Below are 21427 nucleotides of genomic sequence, written 5' to 3' on the forward strand. Positions count from 1 at the left end.
AACCCCACACAGCACACTTCAGGAACTCCAGGAATAACTAGGCATTTTACATATCTGTAGATTGAAATTTCAAATCCACCACCAAGTCTTAGGGCTGGACCCTAAGATCTACCTGCTCCAGGCAGGTGGCTAGAAATCCAAGAAGTTTTAATAAACTGAATCTATGGGGCATTTATTCAAATTACCACATTTTGCCTATGGTTCCCAATAGATTTGAAATTGTCTCATATTGTAAATAGTACTCAGTCTGATTTCAAAGGTCTCCACAGGCTTTACCAACTTAAGATAGTTCCAGAATCCCAAGTCTCATCTGAGATTTAAGATTGTCTTTTAGGCTGGGCATGATGGCACACGCCTTTAATCCCAGCACTCAGGAGGCAGAGTTAGGAGGATGACCATGAGTTTGAGGCCACCCTGAAATTACCTTGTGAATTCCAGGTCAGCCTGGGCTAGTAAACATTTTCATCTGGTTTAAGGCATAGCAAGGAGAGACTAGAACAATGCAGACTCAATAACCATCAAGCAAATATTAAATTTCTGAAGTTCAAATCCGAATGTCTGCTTTTCAGACATTCCTTTTCTGTTAAGTTATTTTTCCTGGTGCTAGGGTTTGTAATCAGGGCCTTTCTCAAGCTAGCCCAGCAATTTACTACTAAGGTACATTTCTTGAAAAAGTTAATTCTCTTGTATATTTCTTTGGCATAGTTCATAGGTACAATATTGATTGAGTATTTCTATGTTCCTTGAAATTTATATTTGCAAGGAATTTTGACTGGATTTGAAATTCATTGCTTTGATTTTCTTTCCTAAGTGAAGTTGTATGTCGTGGAGTCCAGTAAAAACTGATGACAGTTCTAATTACACTTTAACGTTCTTTCCTAAGGACTTCGTTACAGTTTTCTCTAGATATTTAAACTGACTGGAATCTTTGTGTAGATATTTCTCAGGATGGTTAAACATGGTAGTCTAGCAACTTTAGTCTTATAACTTGAGAGAAACTTTTGTTGTTGTTTGTTTGTTTTATGTTAGGCAAGTCAGATTTCTTTGAGAAACAAATACTGTAAATAAAAGCTTGACAGCCTGTATACTGGGAGAGCCAGTTGGATTAAAGACATGGTGAACCCACCAGTCAGTTTCCAGACTATTAATTAGGATGGTCACTTTTTAGTGCGGTGGCTTATTTTCCCTTTACCTATATGTAATGTCAACCTTTGTCCTCTAAATTTTGTTCAACAAATATCTTGTTGGGTTGAGTGTGATAATGGCAGATTTTGATACTCCTGTATCACAAAGTCTTGCAGGAAATCTCCTGGATCTACATTTTTGTAAATTTAACAACACTTAGGATTTGTAGTCAGCCAAAGGCACAAAGCTTATGTCATGAGGTACATTAGGAACCCTATAAAACGTTATGTGGGTGTTGGTGATCTGAGCTCAGGTTCTCACACTTGTATAGAAGGTACTGTACTGAGTGTGCCATTTTTCTCTAGCCCTAGTGTCTGATTCTTGACTGACGCATCAAAACTGTTTACATGTAGGGCCATTACATATTACACACTAATTAATTCTGCCTTCTTCATAATAGAGATTTACTCCACTATTTCATTCTTTCCTAAATCTTATATTTTTCATCCCATTCTTTTTTGAGCTCTCACAATTATATCTTTTGTTTCCTCTTTTGTTTTCTGTATTCCTTTAGGTATCTTTTTTGCCAAAGTGTGTGTGTGTGTGTGTATGTGTGTGTGTGTGTGTGTGTGTGAGAGAGAGAGAGAGAGAGAGAGAGAGAGAGAGAGAGAGAGAGAGAACGCGCGTATGCGGGCGCAGGTGAGTGGGTGGGCCTCAGCCACTGCAGTCAAACTCCAGATGCTTCTGCCACCTAGTGGGCATATGCAAGCTTGCGCTTGCTTCACCTTTGTGCATCTGGCTTACATTGGATCTGGAGAGAGATCAAACATTTTCTGGGAACTTTAGCTCACAATAGTTTGATGTGGAGAACAACTTTTTAGGCATGCATTTTTGAGGGTTCTAAGTGAAATATATCCTCTATTTTATAGTTCCATTACCTTCCCTAGATTTGGGGAATTTTCTGACATAGTTTTGTTGAATAGGTTTTCTATGCTGTTAGTTTGTATTTTGGTTCCCTCTTATGTACCACAGTGTATCAGTTACCTTCATATTTCTGGCACAAAATTTCTGACTAGAAGCAACTTACGGAAGGCAAGGGTTTATTTCATGCTTATTTATAGTTTCAAAGAGAAGTTTCTTCATGGTGGAGAAGGCATACCAGAGCAGGCAGTTGGCTCACATCTTCATCCATCAGCACTAGGGCAGGAGCAGCAAGAGTGAGCTAATTAGAAATATTTCTCTAATCAAAAATGTGAGTTAATAAGGAAAACTGGCACAACAAGCAAGGGTGCTGTTTCCCTGATGAACTGGATACCGGAACAAGGGAGAAGGAGACCAACACAGAGAAAAATCAACTCCTATCAAACCAGAGAGCCAGAGTCTCAGAGGCCCCCAACACCTCATCATTGAAGCAGACCAGAAATGAACCCAACATGGCTCAGGGAAATTTTGCAGAAGAGGGGGCAGAAAGAATGTCAGAGCCACATGTTGGGTCATGATATGCAGAGACATTTATTGTCCCAATAACTGTGGGCTAACTCCACAATGCACGACCCATTTACCTCAACAAAGAGGGGCCAATGGGGAGGGGGTAGGTCATGGATGAGCTTAATAATGGTACCAAACTGCCTGTATTTGCTGAATAGAAAACTAATATAAAAAATAAGAAAAAAAATGTGAGTTAAGGTGCTTGTCTGTGAAGCCGAAGGACCCATGTTCAATTCTCCAGATCCCACATTAGTGAGATGCACAAAGGTGAGGCAAGCACAAGGTTGCACATGCCTACTAGGTAGCACAAATGTCTGGAGTTCAATTGCAGTGGCTGAAGCCCTAGCATGCCAGTTTTCTCTCTGTCTCTATTTCTGTCTCTCTCTCTAAAATTAAATAAAATGTGAGTAGGTGCTAGAGAGATTACTCAATGGTTAAGGCACTTGCCTGCAAAGCCTAAGGACTGGGATTCATGGGATTCAGTTGCCCACATGTACATCAAGTCAGATGCACAAGGTGGCACATGTATTTGTAGTTCATTTGCAGTGGCTAGAGGCCCTAGCACATTATCTGCCTCTTTTTCTCTCTCAAATATATAAGTTTTTTTTTTTAAATGACAGCAGCTCTAGTATATAAACATAAACATAAATATTTAGAGAGTTGTTTGATAAACATGATATGTTCATGTAATCAAACAACAGTAGTAATTTCCCCTAGTGTTTGTGACTCCCAGCCATAGATTGTGCCTAAGTGTTCACTAGGTATGAATTCCCCAACACAGAGTGGCCTCAGATCTAATAAGGTTTCCCTCATAACAGATATGTAATTGTGACACTAGTGGGCACATCTTGCCTGGGTGATCTTTTCTCCTTTAGCGGTCTGCATAGTACTTTTCCAGCACCGAGACCACTAGTCAACAGGGAGGAGCCTTCCAGCTCATCTCTAGCTTGACTTCTTAGTGTCCTGCATCTGAAGTATGTGGTATCTTCAGCAGCAGGGTCTTGCCATTTAGCTGTCATATAAAACCAAGAGCCTTGGCAATACCCTATATTGTTCTGGGAACCTCTGTTGCCTTGCTGACCAACACTTCACTGGGAGGTATTCCAACCCTGGCTCTGAATTTTTTCTGTGATAGTCTATGGCTTCTGGGCATAGCATTTATTCCCTCTGTATGATACCTCTGCTCAAACTTGTCTCTTTTGTATATATATGTCTCTGTGTGTGTATGTATGTGTGTGTACATACGTATGTACATACATACATACATACATATATATCCTAACAAAGGTTATATATAACCTCTTTAATTTAGAGTGCCCTCCTCTTACTTTCTTTTCTCCTCTCTCCAGCTCCCCTGAGCCTACTGACACCAATATTTTAGGCATTTCTTAAATCCAATCAAGTTGACAATCAAAATGAGCCCATCATAGAAGCCTTGGTTAATCAGTTAAGTTCTGGTTTATTTTCATCCCTAGCCAAGCTTGTTTCTTTAGGTCTCAGAAGTGGAACATTGATGATGCGTTTCCCCTTTTTACCCATAGCAACTGGATGATGTCCTTTGTGGATACCGTGTGGGGCTGAATGCCCTACCTGTCGTACTCTGTTCTTAGGAAGCCTTCTTGTTCTTCCCTCCAAGTATAGTTTTCTAGAATTTTGTATCTTTTGAAGTCCTGAAGTGAACCTTTTGCTCTGGGGAATAGGTACTGAGTGATGCTTTGGGCCTATTCCTTGTAGAAGAACCCTCCCTTTCCAGGGCCCAAGCCAGGAAATGAGCTTTCTTTCCACTCTTGACCTCTGTTATTCTTATGTGCTCCCAAGAAACTCCCGTGAAATTCCTACAACTGCACTGGTATTTGTTTGTTGTTGCCAAGGAATTTGTTTTTTTTTAGTTTTTCAAGGTAGGGTCTCACTCTAGCCCAGGGTGACCTGGAATTCACGATGTAGTCTCAGGGTGGCCTCAAACTCACAGCAATCCTCCTACCTCTGCCTCCCGAGTGCTGGGATTAAAGGCATGCGCCACCACGCCCGGCATGAGGAATTTGTATCTCACATTAATCATTTAAACTTTGTTTTAGTTGAATTATTACCTATTTTATATGGTATCACTTTATCCTACTCTGTCCTACAAGTAAGCTTTCTCCCCTTGAATGTACAATTTTTTCCTCACATGTTAAGGTGCTTTGTTGTCTTGCCATCTTATATTTCTAGTGGCTTGAAGAAAAGCTAAAATAGTTGATCTGGTGGTTTCTTGTATTTTGGGTTGAAATTGGGTTCTCTTCAGCTTTGTACATCACAAGCAGTGCAGAGGTGTAGACTTCTGTCATTCTCTCCTTGTATCTGAACCTTCAGAAGACTTTTCTGCCTTCTCCTCCTTGGGAATTACTGGTTCTGAGCTTCACAGTTAAATTTCTTGATGCTTTAGCCTCTTGTCTTTCCCGTTAGGATTCAAGAAAGCAGTAAAGGTAAGTATTGTGTCCATGTTTCAGAGTTTAAAAAGCATTTTATATCTCCTCTTGCATTCTCCCATTTTTAGCTGGCATTACAGAGCTTGAAATTTTAATCCACTATTTGGTGTGCAATTTAGGTCACTCTTACCAAATTAATACAAAAAGAGAAGTATAGAAATAGGGAGACTCCTTTGAAGAATTTGAGAAAAATCATTCACATACCTCAAATCAAGAGAAGTAGAGACATGAAGTGATTACCACCTTTTGAAAATTAAAGAAATTCAATGACTCACGGTACATAAGTATACACTAAGTGAAAATGAATATTTTGAAATCTTCTCTTCTCCATTCAACAACAAATTCTGGGCCGTGCCTGTTAGCCTGATTTCATAACCTGTAAAAGGAGCTGCCATCAATCTGAAAAAAAAAATATTACAGTGAATCTTCTTTTTGGCTTTTCGAGGTGGGGGTCTCACTCGAGCCTAGGCTGACCTGGAATTCATTATGGAGTCTGAGGGTGGCCTCGAACTCATGGCAATCCTCCTACCTCTGCCTCCCGAGTGCTGGGATTAAAGGCTTGTGCTACCACGCCCGGCTTACAGTGAAACTTTTAATAAATCAGTTAGAAGTGTGGTTTACAGGTACTTGGTTGAGTATTTAGATGATTTTTCAAATATGTATGTATATTTTATTAGTATTTTAATTTGTTTTATTTTGTTACAGTTACTCTTATTTTCAACTTGACACAATTTAGAATCACCATGGAAATAAACATCTGGGCAGGTCTATGAGATATTTTCTAGATTAGGTTAACTGAGTTGGCAAGATCCACCTTAAATGTAGGCAGCACTATTCATTGGCTGGGGTCCTATACTGAGTAAAATGGAGAAAGTGAACTGAGCAGCATCGTTCAACACTTCACTTCCTTCCTGTGGATACAATGGGACTAGGTGCCACCATGCCTTCTCTGCCCTGATGGGCTTACCCAGGAGTTGTGAATCAACATACATGTATTTCTCAAATTCCTTTTGTCAGGTTATTTTGTCTAAGCAAGGAGAAAGTAACCAGTATAGTTCCAGGTACACAAAAATGGATAGTAGTAACTGGAATTTTCTCTCATTAAGGCTGTTTATATAACTGGAAAAGAAGTTTTCAGCTTCAAAATGATTTCTTACATGGAAGCAACTGCTGGTTCTGCATACACTGATATGAATGTAGTTGACAGTCAAGTTAACTTAACTGTTGGTTGCATTGAAGTGGTGTTTGTTACAAAATTTCTATATTCTATAATGGTAAGTATTTAATAAATTATTTTTTATTTCTATTCTAGTTGGAAATTTTGTATATTGAACATGGATGAAGAATCCTTGCTTAACATATACATATTTTAAAAATTATTTTTTGCATACCATTCATCCTAATACCATGAAATATTTTATATCCATTTATCTTAACATTTTCATATAGAGATATAATAGCTCTTTAAAACTATGCTGTTATGGGCTGGAGAGATGGCTTACTGGTTAAGGCACATACCTGCAAAGCCAAAGGACCTTGGTTCGATTCTCCAGGACCCACATAAGCCAGATGCATAAGGTGGCACATGCATCTGGAGTTCATTTGCAGTGGTTTAAAGCCCTGTACACCTGTTCTGTCTCTTTCTCTCTGCCTTTTTCCCTCTCTCAAATAAATAAAAATATTTTAAATGCAGTTATGTTAACATGTTAATATATAGTATGCCAAATAAAATATATGTTATACATTAGTTGAGGTCTTTATACATGATATACTTAAAACTTTTCATTTTCTGGCTTGCAGCTCTAAAAAGTATCGAACATAATCGAAATTTGTTTTGATCTTAAGTCATCCAAGAAAATTGTACTTTTGATTGTTTCATAATTCTGTAGATACCCAGTACTTTAAGGAATTAGGGCTCCTGAGTTGTTAGGTTACCTTTTCATCATTTGATTTTCAGTTTTATCCTTGCTGTTACACACTTTCTTCTGTGAGTGTCATACCTATCTCTGTTGTCTTTGAAATCACTGTTCATTTCTAACAGTATGTAATGATTAGTATGCAAACTAAATGATCAAATCTAAAGTTGTAAGGGAATAAATAGGCCAAGTATGACTTGGATATGTGTGGGAATATGGAACCTTCTTCTCTAATTTTGAATTTTGAATTTATTCTAACTTCATATACATGGTGTTTTTCCATGAAGTCCTTTTATATAGCAAAAAGTAAAGATGAACAAGTATTCTTTAATTTTTTTGTTTATTTTTATTTATTTGAGAGCGACAGAGAGAAAGAGGCAGATAGAGATAGAGATAGAAAGAGAATGAATGGGCATGCCAGGGCTTCCAGCCACTGCAAATGAACTCCAGATGCATGCGCCCCCTTGTGCATCTGGCTAATGTGGGTCCTGGGGAATCAAGCCTTGAACCGGGATTCTTAGGCTTCACAGGCAAGCGTTTAACCGCTAAACCATCTCTCCAGCCCCTTTATTTAATTTTTATTCTTCTGAATGTTACTGAGCCATTTTGTTATAGCCTTTTACTTAAAAATTACTGAAAAGGGGGGCTGGAGGGATTGCTTAGTGGTTAAGGCACTTGCCTGCAAAGTCAAAGGACCCATGTTCAATTCCCCAGAACCCACGTAAGCCAGCTGCATAATGGGGTGCATGCATCTGGAGTTCATTTGCAGTGGCTGGAGGCCCTAGGATGCCCATTCTCTCCTTCTCTCTCTCTCCCTCTTTCTCTATCAAATAAATAAAATTTTTAAAAATTTTTAAAATTACTGAAAATAAAAAAATTTTTGCTCTAAGCATGAAAATTCAGTTTAAATTTAAATGGTGCTATTTATGTTATTGAAGATTTTTTATTTTTAGAATTTGGATATTAGAAAACTCCTCTGGAGCCGGGCATGGTGGTACAGGCCTTTAATCCCAGTACTTGAGAGGCTGAGGTAGGAAGAGCACCATGAGTTCAAGGCCACCCTGAGAATACAGAGTGAATTCCAAGTCAGCCTGAGCTAGAGCAAAACCCTACCTTGAAAAAGAAAAAAGAAAACAAAATCTTTTAAGAGTTGTTAATATTTACATGTTTTTTTAAATCCCACAAGTATAAATAAGCTTTCTATTAAGCCTTTGTAGGAAAATGTTATTGTTCCATCATTAGAAAAAAATGCATTATTAAAAAAAGTCAGGAAAGCATTCCAGTACTCTTATTTTACTTTATTTCTGGGGTTAGAATTTTATTTTTTCCCTGTATTTATATATTTGTTTCTTGATTTTTCCAGGAGAAAAGTAAGGTTTAGTATAGAGTTTTAATACATTATGCTTCACTGTCCATGTCAAAGTGTTTTTATGTGTGTGTGGAAGTAAAAATTTAAACACTAAAGCCAGGTATGGCATTGCATGTCTTTAATCCCAGCAGCCAGGAGGCAGAGGTAGCATTGTCATTGTGAGTTCAAGGCTACCCTGAGACTACATAGTGAATTCCAGGTCTGCCTGGGCTAGGGTGAGACCCTACCTTGAAAAAACAAAAACAAACAAACAAACAAAAAGAATAAAAAGAAGAATGTAATTCTGGGGCTGAGATTTTAACTCTGTAAAGTGCTTTCCTCACATAGCATGAAGGCCTGAGCAGTCACTAAATGCTAGACATATTGGTACACACCTATAATCCCAGTGCTCTAAAGGCAGAGACTGGAGAATTCTTGGGGGAAGCTGGCTACCAGAGTAGCTGAATCTGTGACTTCTGGGGTCATTGAGACTGTCTCCATAAATAAGGTGGAGAACTAATGAGGTAGAGGCCACATAATGACCTCTGGCCCCCTGGCATCTTGCACACATGTGCATACATGCATGTGTAACACATACCACATATACACATGCCAAAAAAAATAAAGAATATAATTCTGTCATCTTTATAGGCTTTTGTAGACAATTTTCAAACAGCTAAAGAAGCCTTGGCTGAAGCAACTGTTCAGGCGGCAGGAATGGCTGCCACCGGAGTAAAAGAACTGGCACAGAGAAGCTCCAGGTTCGCATTGGATGTTAACATCAAAGCTCCAGTTGTGGTCATCCCACAGTCTCCAGTGTCTCAGAATGTTTTTGTTGCTGACTTTGGACTCATTACAATGAAAAATAAGTTCATTATGGTAACAGAGACCAAGAGCAACCCCCCTCCTGTTATAGATTTGATAACAATCAAGCTGAGTGAGATGAGACTCTACAGGTAAGTTTTTCCCAAATGTATGTGTATATACATTAATTTTTTTTGTTGTTTTTTGTTTTTCGAGGTAGGGTCTCACTCTGGTCCAGGCTGACCTGGAATTAACTCTGTCATCTCAGGGTGGCCTTGAACTCATGGCAATCCTCCTACCTCTGCCTCCCGAGTGCTGGGATTAAAGGTGTGCGCCACCACACCTGGCTTTCTTAATTTTTACATTGAAGTCCTTGGTGTCTTGAACATTCTCTTAGGATTTTATTTTACTATAATTCTACTTGATTTTGTGATTCTCCTGTAATAACAGCTTTCTACTAAAAACATTTTGCAAGTGTTTCTTACATAATTGGAAAACTGTAAAAATACCTGAAGTAAATTTGTGTACTTTTTGTACTTTTTGTAGTTCTTAAGTGCTTTGGAAGAAGGGAAATTTCTGATTCATTAATTCACTTTGCAAATAGTTTTGCTCAATCTACCCTTGTCAGCTTTGAATTTTTTTTCACTTTGTTTATTTATTCACTATATAGAGAAAAGAGACAGATAGAGAGGGAATGGGCTCACAAGGCCCTCTACCCACCAAGAAAGAACTCCAAATGCACACTCTATATTGTGCCTCTGGCTTACTGGGGAATCAAGCCTTGGTCCTTAGGCTTCACAAGCAAGGTCCTTAACCAGTAAGCCATTTTTCCAGCCCAGCTTGGGATATTTTTAAAGCAACATAATTGAGAAATAACTGACCTATAATAAGTTTGTACTTAATGGTATATTCAGAATATTCCCCCCTTGGTCATTAATAGTTGTATGAGGTCACCTCTCTCATTCTTAATGTTACTATGTGTGTTTCTTCTTGATCATGCTGAGTGGAAAAATTAATTTTATTGTTCTTAAGAACCATGCTCTTTTTATTTTACTGTTTTCTTTAAATTTTCTATTTTCTCTTCTGTTGTTTTATACTTAATTGTGTTTCCTTTTGCTAACATTAGGGTCAGCTTTGTTTCTTTTCTAAGTTTCTTTTTTGCTTTTCCGATGGAGGGTCTCTAGCCTGGGTTGATCTGGAATTCACTATGTAGTCCTAGGGTGGTCTTGAACTCGTATTGATCCTCACACCTCTGCCTCCTGAGTGCTGGGATTAAAGGTGTGCATCATCAAACTCTCTTTAAGTTTCTTTAGATGGTAGCAGAGGTTATTGATCTGAAATATATTAGTTTTCTAAAGCTGAAATTCATTTTAGGTTTCATACTTACATAACTTGGCACTTGATTGCAATTGACTGAGATAAGAGAACAATGAAGTAAAAATAGTGTGGAAAAATAAATGGTTTCTCTGATGGGCAAATTACGTAGGAAGTGAGTATAAAGCTTCCATATGCAGATATCTAGGAAGAAAGCTAGAAGACAAGTGGATATGTGTTCTGGATGTTAGGAGAGTGGCTTTGTTTAGATTTCTAAATTTGAGAGTTTAGCAGTATTTAATGATCCTGAATACATTAGAATGAGTAATATCACACAGAAAAATTGTACATTGGGGTTGTTGGGATGAATGATAAGGAACACCATTATTTAAGTAAGTGGCAGAAGCAGATTATTGAAAAGATACTTTAAAATGATCCAGTAGAGAGAGGAAAGATAGAAGAAGATGGCATTGAGGCAGCCCTGAGGATTTTACTGTTGTTAAGTAAGAATTAAATATGAAGGTTTTCATATAGTACTTATTTTGTATTTGGAATTCAATACCTTGTTGGATTTGAGCAAGACTAATTTGTTAAAAGAATGTATTGTGTTGTGTTTGTATGTGTAGTATATGCATGTGTGTGTGCTGTTGCATTTACTTTGTGCACACGTGTGTAGAGGCCAGAGGAGACTATTGGGTATCTTTTTCTGTTGCTCTTCTGCCTTTGTCCTTGAAACAGTATCTTATTGACCCTGGAGCTACCATTTTTTTTTGATCAGACTATATGACTAGTACATCCCAGCAAATTTTTCCAGTCCCTGCCATGTTCAGTGCTAGGATTACAGGCATGTGTGGCCTTGCTGAGTTTTTGTGTGGGTGGCTGGAAATTGAGCACAGGTCTCCATGCTTATATCCAGGGCTCTTTAGGACTGAGCTAGCTGTCTTCTCAACTCCAGAACTGAATTGTTGACCAGCAGGTATGGCTGAAGGTATGGGGACTGAATTTTAACTGAGAATCATGTTGATGGATAATAGAATTTGAAAAACAAAGATAAGAGAGTACTGGTAACTATAAAGTAAATCCAGAGGCACAGATATAAATCTATTCTAGTTTGTTATAGAGTAAGTAAAAGGTAATAAATTTGAGATTCACCATTCTTAAGGAAATAATAGATGGGGACCCATCACTGCAATTTTAATAGATTATTTCCTTTTCTCTGAGATAGATTGTGTATTTGAGAAAAAATGACCTCTGCATTATTGAAGTCTTGTTGGCTATGAACTTATTGGCCAGTCCTCCTGCCTTAGCCTTGAATGTAGTTTACAAATATTTATTGATTATATGATATATGCCAATCATCTGACCCAAATTTTACTTAAGTAGCAATAATAATGTAAAAATTTTGACTCTTCTTTGTGAAACTTTTTCTGAGTCTAAAGACAACTATATGCTAATAAAATGCATTGTATTAAATACAGTGATAGAAACAATTCCAGTTACTGAGGTTGTACATAGGAAAAGATAGTAAATAATACTAGCATGAACAATTTTCCAGAGGAAGTAACATTTTCACACAACCAGAAATTATTTTCTTCTGTTTTATCTACAGAAAAGAAATTTAAGCTATTTATTTAAAAGATACTGATTATGCATTTATTACAGTAAAAATTTGGAGTAACATGCATTTTTTAGTAATAGAAACATAATTAAATGGTTTATGATATAGCCATGAATTATTATGTATAGCCATTAAAGTTATACATATAGTATTTTTCCATAGGGTTTCAGATGTCTTAACTTGCTATCATTAAATGGAAATTGCAAGCACACATGTACATTTAAATGTAATGTCACTCTTCAATCCATCCATGAGATTGTTTCATAGCAAGTATTCTGAGAAATCCTTAATGATTACTGTATTTTTCTTTCATTGAGTAAATGATATCTAAAATTAGACTTTTATGTCTTCATAACATACTTTATACATTAAGTACTTTATTGAGAACCATTTGAGATTATTATTAAAGGCAAAACGGAGGCTTCTGTGTCACATTGTCCTTAAATGGGTTTTGTGAGCTATTCTTCTTTCCCTACTATCAGCTTTGCTGTTAGAAGTTTTTGGGAAACATAAACATGGTTCAGTTTTATGTGAAGTTATATAATAGTATTCACCTACTTAGACCCATAGAAATAAAAAAAAAAAATCACACGGTATCTTCTTACAAAGGAGGTATGTAATGTTTTGTTACATAACTTAATTAGCAAATTAAAATATTTTTATAATGAGTTTTTACCTAATGTTAGTTTATTGATTATTTAGACATAATTCTTGTTTTAAAGATACTCTATTCAGTTGTATGTTGTTATTTTTTTAATTTAATTTATTAGTTTACTTTTCAGCAAATACAGGCAGTTTGGTACCATTGTTTAGGCTCATCCATGATCTACCCCCTCCCATTGGACCCTCCTTGTTGATGTACATGTCGTGCATTGTGGAGTTAGCCCACAGTTATTGGTACGATAAATGTCTCTGCATATCATGACCCAACATGTGACTCTGACATTCTTTCTGCCCCGTCTTCTGCAAAATTTCCCTGAGCCATGTTGGGCTCATTTTTGGTCTGCTTCAGTGCTGAAGTGTTGGGGGCCTCTGAGGCTCTGGCTCTCTGATTTGGTAGGAGTTGATTTTTCTCTGTGTTGGTCTCCTTCCCCTTTGTGCTGGTATCCGGTTCATCAGGAAACCATCACCCTTGCTTGTTTCGCCAATTGTCCTTAGTTTCAGTTGGGCCCCTTTTGAGGTATGTTGGGGCAGCTCTCTCCTTAGGATCTGCATCTATCTGCAAAAGAGAAGCAGATTCTCCAACGGAGAGTAAGTTAGCACCCAGAAAATTGAGATAACAATTACTTTTTGGATAGAGAGTTTGATAGGTATAAGCCCTCTTGGACCCCATGATTGATGGTAGCTTGATATTGGAGAGTAGGTTTATGTTTGGGTATGGTTCTGACTTGTTTCCCAGCTCTAGCTATGGGTCTCCTACCACCGAGGGGATCAGTTAGTCAAATCAAGAGCAGTTGGTTCCCCACCCTGGCTGTGTGCCACAATTGCACTTCTGTGGGCATCACCTCAGGTTATTTGTTGCTAAATAGGTTAGACAATGAGTTGCTTGGACAGATATTGGTCATTTCCCCCAGTCGCCCATGTAGCACCTTCTGGCACTAGACACGCTGACTCTGTCCTGGCTTCCAGCCATGCCATTCCATTTTACGTGTCAGCTGCGTATGGAGTCTTAAGCAATAGGGTCTTACCACTGGCCTTTGGTGGGTCATCAAGTACTCTGACAGAAGTCTGTCGTTGTTTTGGGAAACCTTGTAGGTTTCTCTGATCAAAAGCTCATTGTGGATGGTAGGCCCAAGCTGGAAATGGGGGTTACAGGTCAGTGTCCACTAAGAAATTGAGGAAAAACATAACTAATACACAAGAGTTAGAGAGGAGAGAAAGAGAGGGGAGAGGGGAAGAGGGAGGGAGGGAAGGAAGATGTAGAAGATTTAGGTTAGTCTTGATCCTACCCTCTCCAAGTGTCTTGTGGTTCAGGTGTTTCCTGTAAGGGTCTAGTGAAGGTTCAGCCATTTGGTCTGTCTTTTAGGAAGTAGAATTTTATGGTACCATTGCTGTTTGGATCCGGATTACTGTTTTCCACCCTTCGATGCCCTCCCCACCCTCCCCATCCATCCTATTGTCTAGTCCATCAAGTGCTTGCTGGGTATGTAAGGTATCTTGGGTAGATTCAGGTTAGGTGTTGTAGATGAGTGAGACTATGTTTTGATTTTTTTTCTGTGATTGGGTAAGTTCACTGAGAATGACCTGTAGGAAGTAGCCTTCTTTGTCTTTTTTGATTGTTTATGGTTTGAAGTCAATTTTATCCAATATTAACATAGCTACACCTGCTTGTTTCTTATTCCCATTTTTTGGAATATTGTTTTCCACCCTTTCACACTGAGGAGGTTTCTGTCTTTAGTGGTAAGGTGGATTTCTTGAAGGCAGCAGATTGAGGGATCTAATTTTTTGATCCACCCTGTTAGCTTGTGTCTCTTGATGGGTGAATTAAGGCCATTAATATTTAGGGTGATGACTGTGAGATTTGATTTGATCCCTGCCATGTTGTGGTGGTAGAGGTGTGTTGGTGTTTTCATGGAATTTGAAATTTTTTTCTGTCTACTCGGGTTTGGTTGTTATGATCAGCTTCTTGTAGGCATTTATGTTTGTTTATTTGTTTCTTCTCTGTGGAGAATTTCCTGGAATACTTTCTGTAGGTTTGGTTTTGTGTTCATATAATTGTAAAGCTGAGTTTTGTCATGGAAAGTTTTCCTTTCACCATCTATTATAAGGGAGACTTTTGCCGGGTGGAATAGTTTGGGTTGGAAGCCATAGTTTCTTAGAGTTTGGAGAGTTTCATTCCAGGGCCTTCTAGCTTTCAGGGTTTCCATTGAGAAGTCTGAAGTAATTTTGATGGGCTTTCCTTTGAAAGTGGTATGCTGTTTTTCCCTAGCTGCTTTTAGGATTTTCTCTTTGGTGTCAATGTTTAGAGTCTTAATGATAATATGTCTTGGGGAGTTTCTCCTTTGGTCTAGTCGGTTAGGAGTTCTGTTTGCTTCTTGTATCTTGATGGGCCTTTCTTTTAAGAGACGGGGGAAGTTTTCTTCAATTATTGTTTTAAATAAGTGCTCCATGCCTTTGGTTTGAAATTCTTCTCCTTCTGGTATTCCAATGATTCTGATATTAGGATGTTTAAGTGTATCCCACAATTCCCTCATGTTCTGTTCACAGGAACTTTTGAACTTACTGAAAGTTTAGGACTCTCGAACTGTTTCTTCCATCCTGTCTTCCAGATCAGAGTTTCTATCCTCCACTTCGCTGACTCTATTCTTGAGAGCCTCTAGCGAGTTTTGGACTTGTTGAATTAAGTTTGCATTTTCTACTACTTTCCTATGTATCACTTCCATCACTCTGTCCAGCTCCCTTTTCACCTCATTTTGTGATTTTCTTGATGATTCTTAGAAATAATCCTTGCATTTCTAAAACCTTCAAACCAAAAGCCAAAGAGATTTGCTCAACCATATTTGTAGCGGCTCAATTCGTAATAGCTAAAAGCTGGAATCAACCCAGATGTCCATCATTAGAAGAATGGATAACAAAGATGCGGTATATCTACACAATGGAATTCTATACAGCAGTAAGAGAAAACGACATAAAGAAATTTGAGGAAAAATGGTTGAACCTGGAACAGATCATTCTCAGCGAACTTACCCAATCACAGAAAAAAAAATCGACACATAGTCTCACTCATCTACAACACCTAACCTGAATCTACCCAAGATACCTTACATACCCAGCAAGCACCTCATGGACTAGATAATAGGATGGATGGGAGGGCGGGGAGAGCATCGAACGGTGGAAAACAGTAATCTGGACCCAAACGGCAATGGTACCATAAAATTCTACTTCCTAAAAGTCAGACCAAATGGCTGAACCTTCACTAGACCCTTACAGGAAACACCTGAACCACAAGACACTGGAGAGGGTAGGATCAAGACTGACCTAAATCTCCTACATCCTCCCTCCCTCCCTTTCCCCTCTCCCCTCTATCTCTCTCCTCTCTAACTCTTGTATATTAGTTATGTTTTTCCTCAATTTCTTAGTGGCCAGCTGATATTTAAGGTCCTGTTTTTTTTTCACTCTCCCTCAACTCTCTTAGCTCTCTTTGAATTCCTTCCAGTGTCTTATCATATTGCTCTAGCTTAGTGAGGGTAGCATCCACACAATTATCTGTCCTTTGTAGCTTTCCTGCAAGTTCTAGCAGTAGGTTGGTCAGGGTTGCGTTGCTCATAGCTTCCACTTGATATTCTGATCCTAAACCCTCTCCTATGTTTTGGTTAGATGTAATCCTTGTTGGACTGGGTGATCTGTCTGGATTTTCTTGCATTTTATTTTTCATGTTGTTTCTTTTGCACTGTGGTCTGCCCATATCAGTGTATGGGCAGGTAGGTGGGTGGAGCAGCCTGGGCTCTAGCTCAATGAGAATCCAAGGCAGCCTGGGGCAGTTGCCAAGCAGCCTGGGTTTTTGCTCTCTCTTGCCAAAGCCGCCTATCCATTGCCTGACAGGGGCACCAAAGTTGCCTGAATTCTCACCCAGTAATGCACCAAAGCTGCCTGCCTTCGAGCTTGAAAGGGGACTGAGGTAGCAAGCCCTGAAGCTGCCCAAACTCTGGCTGGGAACACTGGGACCTGCAAACAGTCTGTGTTCTCACGCCTCAGGGGAGTGGGGATGGGTGGCGACGGACAGGTATGGGATGGCACCTGAGCTGGCGCAGGTGACTCAGTGTGGGGTTGTGGGGCCCTTGCTGTGGGACTGGGCCCGCTACACGTGGAATTGTAGTGCAGAGGCAGCTGATGCGGGCACTGGATCGGGACACAGCAGAGGCTGGCCGGCGGTCAAGCGATTGGAGCACAGCAGCGGCTGGGGGGGGGGGTTCTGGCAGCCGCCTAATCACAGCAGAGATGGCCCCCGCAGGTGTGCAAACCGAGCACATTGTTGCAGGCCAGCGTGCGGGATCAGAGCACAAAGGCGGAGGTCCCCGCGCGGTCAGCGCAGCAGTCTGGCGGGTGCACGATGGGCGGGCTGGCGGGCGTGCGATCGGAGCACAGCTGCTTGGGGCGTGGGGCATGGCGGCTGTATGGGGGGGGTAGACTACCCACCCGAGAGGGGATAAGTGATTCCCTGTTTTTCCCCACTCTGTGCCTTCCCACTGGCAAGAAGACCCTGATAGCCCTTAATTTCTTGCCTTTCTTTTCCCAGTATCTGCAGCGCAGCTAGGCAGTCGCCATCTTGGCCGGAAGTCGTATGTTGATATTTTAATATGTAAAATCTTATTTAAAATTCTTATAGTAGGAACACTGCAGCTTAGAGAAAGTCACCTAGGTTTTTAGTGGGATGTAATATATCTCATTTTAATATGTTAAAGACTAATACTAGATTGATTGCTCAGTGGATAAAGTAATTGCCCATGGAAAAGCTGAACATGGTGGTGTGCTTCTGTAATCCCAGTTCTGGAGAGAACTGGTGAGTTCCAGGTTCAGTGAGGGACCTTGGCTCAAAAAAAAAAAAGAAAAAAAAAACAGGAAAGTAATTGAGAAAGATCCCCACTTCAACCTTTAGCCTTCTTGTGCACACATACCTACACATGTATACCTACCTAGAAATGCAAAAACCATTAAAACTGAGAACAATGAAATACTGGTAGTGTTTTTCTCTTTACACACAAAATAAAAAGTAATGCTTGAAAATAATTTTTTTTTCTTCCTATCTGGATGTACTCCAAATAGTTCAAAACAATTTTATTTCTATGGATAGGTCTCAGTTTGTGGAAGGTAAATACCAAGAAGTACTGGATCTGTTACTGCCTTTAAACTTGGAAGTGATTGTGAAGAGGAACTTATCCTGGGAGTGGTACCAAGAAGTTCCTCATTTTAATGTAAATGCTCAGCTAAAGCCCATGGAGGTAACTTTCTGGTTGCTTTTTATTTTCTGTTTTGTTTGAAAATTACTAGCTTGGGAATGTAATTTTTTTTTTTTTTTGTAAAGTTAATGTTTAATCAGCTTGGTCACAATGAAAATAACTAACAAGAATTTGTTAAACAGTCTTCATTCTTTGACAAATATTTTGGTGTCTGTTAGGTGCAAAGCCTTGATGTTACTAGATGTTGAGGATAAAGTCACAAAGAAGCTTTGACATCTCTGATGTCATGGAACTTACCACGGAGAAGAAGGGGTTGGTGGTGGTGGCCAAAACTATGCAATAGATAGTAAAAGTGTAAAGACACACATAATTAATGTAGTTACAACCTTGTGGTAAGTTACATAAAAGAATCATATTCTAGTTAGATGTAGTAATAGAGAATCTAGTGAATAAATCTGTACAGAGAATAAATTTGTGAGCCATCAGCATATGATATTTAATGACATGGCAATATGTGGAATAACTCATCAAAAAGGATGTAAGGAAATAGAAAGTCCTAGAAGAATAGAGGGGCTGAAGATCAAAATGGTAAATCACCTTAGGCATGACTTTCCACCGTTGGCATTTCCTCAGAGATTTCTGATGGGGGACCTACAAGGTTTTCCCTCTTGTCTCAATAGAAATCAAAACTGTATCACATGCTTTGCTAAAGTGATAGCGATATATACTCTGGACTGTTTCTTTATCACTTACTTTATGTTACCAACCTCCCTTTTTGTTTCTTTAAAACTTTTATTCGGACTGGAGAAATAGCGACTAAGCTCTTGCCTGTGAAGCCTGAGGACCCCGGTTTAAGTCTCGACTCCCCAGGACCCATGTTAGCCAGATGCCCAAGGGTGCTCACATGTCTGTAGTTCGTTTGCAGTGGCTGGAGGCCCTGGCGTGCCTATTCTCTCTCTCTCTGTCTGCCTCTTTCTGTCCCTCTCTGCCTCTCAAATAAATAAACAAAAATAGCAAAAAAATAAATAATAAAGAATTCAACTATTTCAGAGTAAGTCAAAACTATATCCCCAATGTAAATTGTGGTGATGTCACTGAAAGTGTTAATTTTTCATGCTTCAGATAATATAGATACTTGAATTTACAGTCCCTTTATGTTGAATATGATGCAAGATTTGGGGGTACAGGAGGAATCCTCCAGAATTTATGAACCCGTGATTTTGGGTTCTGTCCTACCTTTATTAAAGAATTAATAAAGATGGACTCAAGAAGGATAAATTATGAATTTTTAAGTTTGTCTAGGGGGAAATCACAAATTGTGGGGCTTATTTAAGGGAGATTGAGGTCTAGGAAGGGAGCCTAAACACGTGGAAAGTAGGAAGCATATTCTCATATGGAAACACTATAGTTTATAAGGTTCTAAGAGAAATCTTTAGAAAAGGACTGGAACAAAGTTGTAAGCACATGGAAAGTAGAACTTACATGCCTATCTAGAGAGATTCAGAAACCACATATGGCATCCACCATGTGCTTTTCTGGAGAGGAAAACTGTCAAAGCAGGAGAGAAAATGAGGGTACACGGGGGGAAACCTGGAGTAGAGCCACAAAGATGTAGAGAGCAATTAAACTGAGACTTTCAAATCAAGGTAAAGCTGTAAGCACATGGACAGGAGAACCTAAATGCTTGTGTAGGCATCTGCTATGTGTTTTAGAGGAGTTAAGGGTACAAATGATGAGGCTCAGTGAAAAAAAAAGAGAGTGCAGGGAAAAGAATAAGAGATTTAGAGGGGAAATGAGTGAAGAAGAGGGTTAGATTCATGGCTACCGTGAGTTTAGAGAAGGTACACAGATAGCAAATCCAGGGTTGGTAAGAGCATCCATGTGATAGATTCAGAGATCTGATAAAAGTCATAATGTAATTAAAGTGAGAAGTCACTCCAAACTATAAAGCAGAGAGGCAGGTGTAAAAATTTAGGTCAAGAAACAATGTCAGTACTCTCCAGAGGCCAGACTCATATGTGTTTGGGCAGCTAAGGGTAAGAACTGGAGAACCACATGCACACACCCTGCAGAGAGCAGAGAGGGAGGGGTTGTAGTTTTCATTGCATCAGATTGAGGTATATAAGGGGAAGACTTGCCTGACTAGTAAGTTTGGAGGATGAACCTGAGGGTCAGCCCACCTACTCACCCTGGTAGCTCAGTAGACTGGCCAGCAGGGTGTGCTGTGGATCAGTCTCAATCAGACATTTTTGCAGAGTTTGGTTCTATTCTGGTGGCATGCTAACTGGTACCTCTTCGAGCCTCAATACCTAACTGAAACTGTAAAAAAAAACTAGCTTTCTCATATACTCCTTCAATAAGACAATAGATAGAAACTTGGAACAAGTATATGACATATTTTACCCAGGATGGTGGAGAAAATTCCTTAAGCTAAATGAGGCAGATTTTTGTAGGGCAAAAGGGTTGCTGCTTTCCTACTCCCTTTTCTAAAGGAGAGTCCATGCCATGCCGAATATTTATGTGCTCTGTGTTACCTGCAAACAACTGGCTGCCTTCTGAGGCAGAAGGAAGTTAAGAGTCTTTCCCCAATTCATGGCAACAGTTAGCCGCCACTGTAATACACATACACATACACATATTGGATCCTCTTGGGACCTCATCCTGAGGCTGGAGTTGAATCAGCTAGTCTAATGACTGCTGAGCCAGTGCTACAATTCGTGGTTTCTAACCTGTGACACTTTTGAAGTTTATACACATGAAGGGTTGTAGATCAGCAGTTGTAGGATCCTTCCAGTCCTTCTAACTTCTCCTTCTGGCTGCTTCATGTGAATGAAGAGTGACTAGTAAAGTAAGTATTTGATGTGCGTACTCATTAAAAGATGTGATTTAGAAATTATGAAAACTTCAATTTATATGAAAACACGAGTTTTGCAATCTCTGTTTCATAATCACAAAATAAGTGTCATGAATAAAAAAGAAATTAATTCCTTCCTCCTCCCTCCCTTCCTCCCTCCCTCCCTCCGTCTTTCTTTTTCAAGGTAGGGTCTCAGTCTAGCTCAGGCTGACCTGGAATTCACTATGTAGTCTCAGGGTGGCCTCAAACTCACAGGGATCCTCCTGCCTCTGCCTCTGCTTTTCGAGTGCTGGGATTAAAGGCGTGCGCCACCACGCATGGCTCCAGTCTTTCTTTCTTTATTTAAAAATATTTTTATTTATTTCTGAGCAGAGCAAAAGATAATGGGCTCATGAGTGGATCAGAGTCTCTTCCTATGGCAAAGAAACTCCAGATGCATGTGCCACTTCATGCATCTGGCTTTACATTCATATTGTAACATACTATTCACTATATAAATATATTTGTTAAGCAAACAAATGTGAAGTAGTTACCTGACTAAAAATTTCATTTTAAAAGTTTAAAAAGATTGGATTAAAGTACAGTCATAAAATATTAC

The 21427-nt window shown here is 39.2% G+C and overlaps 1 protein-coding gene across 4 annotated transcripts in view; it reads left to right on the forward strand.

Moving 5' to 3' along the window:
- Vps13a (vacuolar protein sorting 13 homolog A) overlaps nt 1-21427 on the forward strand; it is a 203548-nt gene that overhangs the window by 86185 nt on the left and 95936 nt on the right. For 3 of the 4 annotated variants that reach the window (XM_045155616.1, XM_045155629.1, XM_045155623.1), the window contains exons 32-34: nt 6185-6352; nt 8994-9298; nt 17870-18017. In XM_045155616.1, the coding sequence (XP_045011551.1) occupies nt 6185-6352; nt 8994-9298; nt 17870-18017 (621 nt within the window). The remainder of the gene's footprint in view (nt 1-6184; nt 6353-8993; nt 9299-17869; nt 18018-21427) is intronic. The other variant, XM_045155618.1, reaches the window with a different exon arrangement.

The sequence above is a fragment of the Jaculus jaculus genome, chromosome 1 (assembly GCF_020740685.1).
Source record: "Jaculus jaculus isolate mJacJac1 chromosome 1, mJacJac1.mat.Y.cur, whole genome shotgun sequence".
Taxonomy (NCBI): Eukaryota; Metazoa; Chordata; class Mammalia; order Rodentia; family Dipodidae; genus Jaculus; species Jaculus jaculus.